This window comes from Sinocyclocheilus grahami, unplaced genomic scaffold (assembly GCF_001515645.1).
Source record: "Sinocyclocheilus grahami isolate Dianchi unplaced genomic scaffold, SAMN03320097.WGS_v1.1 scaffold15385.1, whole genome shotgun sequence".
Lineage (NCBI taxonomy): Eukaryota > Metazoa > Chordata > Actinopteri > Cypriniformes > Cyprinidae > Sinocyclocheilus > Sinocyclocheilus grahami.
The window spans coordinates 1-2,731 of NW_015515731.1; the positions used below are offsets into that span (position 1 = coordinate 1).

General features: G+C 37.1%; 1 protein-coding gene across 1 annotated transcript in view; it reads left to right on the plus strand.

The window, feature by feature from the left end:
• Nucleotides 1–1,437: 1,437 nt before the first annotated feature.
• LOC107579206 (homeobox protein Hox-D10a-like) overlaps nucleotides 1,438–2,731 on the plus strand; it is a 2,824-nt gene continuing 1,530 nt past the window's right edge. Inside the window, exon 1 of the mRNA XM_016265063.1 lies at nucleotides 1,438–2,731. This exon is cut by the window's right edge and continues 20 nt beyond it. Coding sequence (XP_016120549.1) covers nucleotides 2,088–2,731 — 644 coding nt within the window. The 5' untranslated portion in view covers nucleotides 1,438–2,087.

Sequence of the window (2,731 nt, forward strand, 5' to 3'; positions counted from 1 at the left end):
ATTGTTATTGTTGTTTTGTTGTTGTTGTTAACAATAATAACAAATCATAATAATAATAATATCTGTCGTCGTTGTTGTTGGGCTATATCATCCTTAATATTGCAAGCATAGCCCATTACAACGTAGCTGATTTTTAAGGTCTTCAGCAGCTTTTAGTTTTATAATATATTTTGTAAACCGTTCCTTGCATGGGAGACGGCAGATTTGCGTGTACACTGGAAAAAAAAAAAATGAAATACTTCTAATGATACATGGATTTTAGCACAACGTATCTGGAGTCCACTACTTATCTCTACGGCATCCTCTTATTAATCGTAGGTCTATTTTTATTAATTTCATCTATTTATTACAGGCCAACAAATTAAATAACCTAGACAAAACCTTTGTCGAAGAATCATAGCCTGCACTATTTACTAGAGTGTAAATTAGTATAAATGTTTTTACCTTTAAATTCCTAACCGAGATAAATTATGCATTTCGTATAGTAGGCCTATTTGACATATGTGATCATCAAAACATTATACTTCCAAATATGATGTTTATGTCTGTTTCCACATGTCAGCCCTCTGCAGTGATTCTATATTTCTTGTATTTATCTGGGAAAATTGATAGTGTTTACGATTTACTTCAGTGTATTCTAGGAAACCCACGTATTTAGCGCGTGCATGCGTGCTTTTTACGCTTTATTAAAATGATGTAAAGAATCTGGCATGATTGTTCCTTAATCTAAAATCATGTTAAGATTTCTATATAAACAAGTTCATAACTCCGTAGAGCTATTTTTATATTTAATTTGTTTATGTATATAACGACAATATTACTGCTTTGTGACAATACACACACTGCCGATGATTAAATCAAAGGCATATAAAGATAGCATTTAATTATGTGCGCATTTTCATTGTATCAAGTTCTGAGATAATTTGATAACCTTTGTAAATGCTGTTTAATTCAGCAGACATATTTGCATATTTAGTCATAACGAATATTAGTGTACACCTTTTGACAATAATTTGATTGTTGCATATAACATGTTATTGCTGAGTGAGTGAAGATGTAGGCTAATTATTTTTAAAACCGAAGTGTAAATGCGTTTAAAACTCTATAATTTTTTTTATTTAAATTGATTTATAAAAATCCTCTTCAGTCTATACATTTAAAAGAACTGCATTACTTACGCAAAGATGAATATTCATTTAAACCTTTGACTTCCGCTATATAGTTTGATATGGGCTATAGAAACAAATAGCCTTCCTTACATTTTTATAATGATAATGTGAATGATAACGTGATAAAATACACTGTCTGGCTAACATATAATTCTGATTTAACAAGTACAATGTTTATTTAATTTAATTTAGAAAATAACAGCAAACAACAAACATGGTATTACACGAAATATTGTATAGTAATCACATTTGAATTTTCTTTGCGTACGATAAAACGGTCTGACTGCAAACAGGCAACATCAGTGGTGTAGATTAGAATACAGATGATAAAATCAAACAAAGAAAATATGAAATCACATTGTTGCTTTTCACCCTTAATCCAGTTAGCGGTGTTTAGGCCCACGTCCGCCGCCTCATTTTGTTCTGCATTGTTCTCTGCATTTTGCCTGCTGAAAATGGGAACTACGAGAAATTCCTTCTGCGGTGTCTGCCGACATTTCTTGTCTTGACCTTGAATTGGAGTTAAAAGGAATACAAAGTAGGCTGTGTTGAATGCTGTCATTTATTTTCCTGGTCCTTGCACTTTAGCAGTACATATATTAGTCCAATTTCGTCACATTTTGTCTTAATTGTATATGGTATTCTGAAAATGGATTTAGCAATGTTATTTTGACCGTATTGGAATCAATTTCAAGTCCTTGTTCTAGGTGTCGCTGTTGACCACGTCTAAAACTTCAAACCGTGTCAGTGCGCCCACGTGACGGGGAAGAGCCTGCGTCTCAAGGCCATTTTCAAATTTCATTGGTGAGAGTGTCATGTGGTTGCAGAGAGACTCTTCGGGTTATACAGGGATTGTTTTGCTAGATATGTCAGCTTACAGAGGACACTTCCCTGCTTCTTAAAAAAATACTCTCCAAAATGTCCTTTCCCAGCAGCTCTCCTGCTGCAAACACGTTTTTGGTAGATTCCTTGATTGGCGCATGCAGAACAGATTTTTATTCCAGCAGTAACATGTACATGCCAGCCACTGCAGAAATGGGAACCTATGGAATGCAAACCTGTGGACTCCTGCCGTCTCTTGGCAAACGGGGGGAAGTAAACCACCAAAACATGGGCATGAACGTCCACTCGTACATACCTCAAACAGATAACTGGGCAGATCCAAGCAGGTCCTGCCGAATAGAGCAACCGCTCAACCAGATGTCCACCTGCACATTTTCACAAAGCATAAAAGAAGAAACTAACTGTTGTATGTACTCCGACAAGAGAGCAAAGGTCAGTTCGTCCGAGATACCCACGTACTCCAACCTGATTCCCGAAACATGTTCCGTTGATAGTCCCGAGATTCCGGTCCCTGGCTATTTTAGACTAAGTCAAATTTATGCGACGGCGAAAAACCCGGACTATGACAGCGAGACGATGAGCCCGAACACTACGTTAATGCAGCTGAACAGGGTGACTCCGAAGGCGCAGTCAACGCCCTTTGTCGAGGTGGAAAAGAAGCTTACGCACGATCGGGACACAAGGAGCTCTTCCCCGGCGCAGAGTCCAGAGCCCAAAGT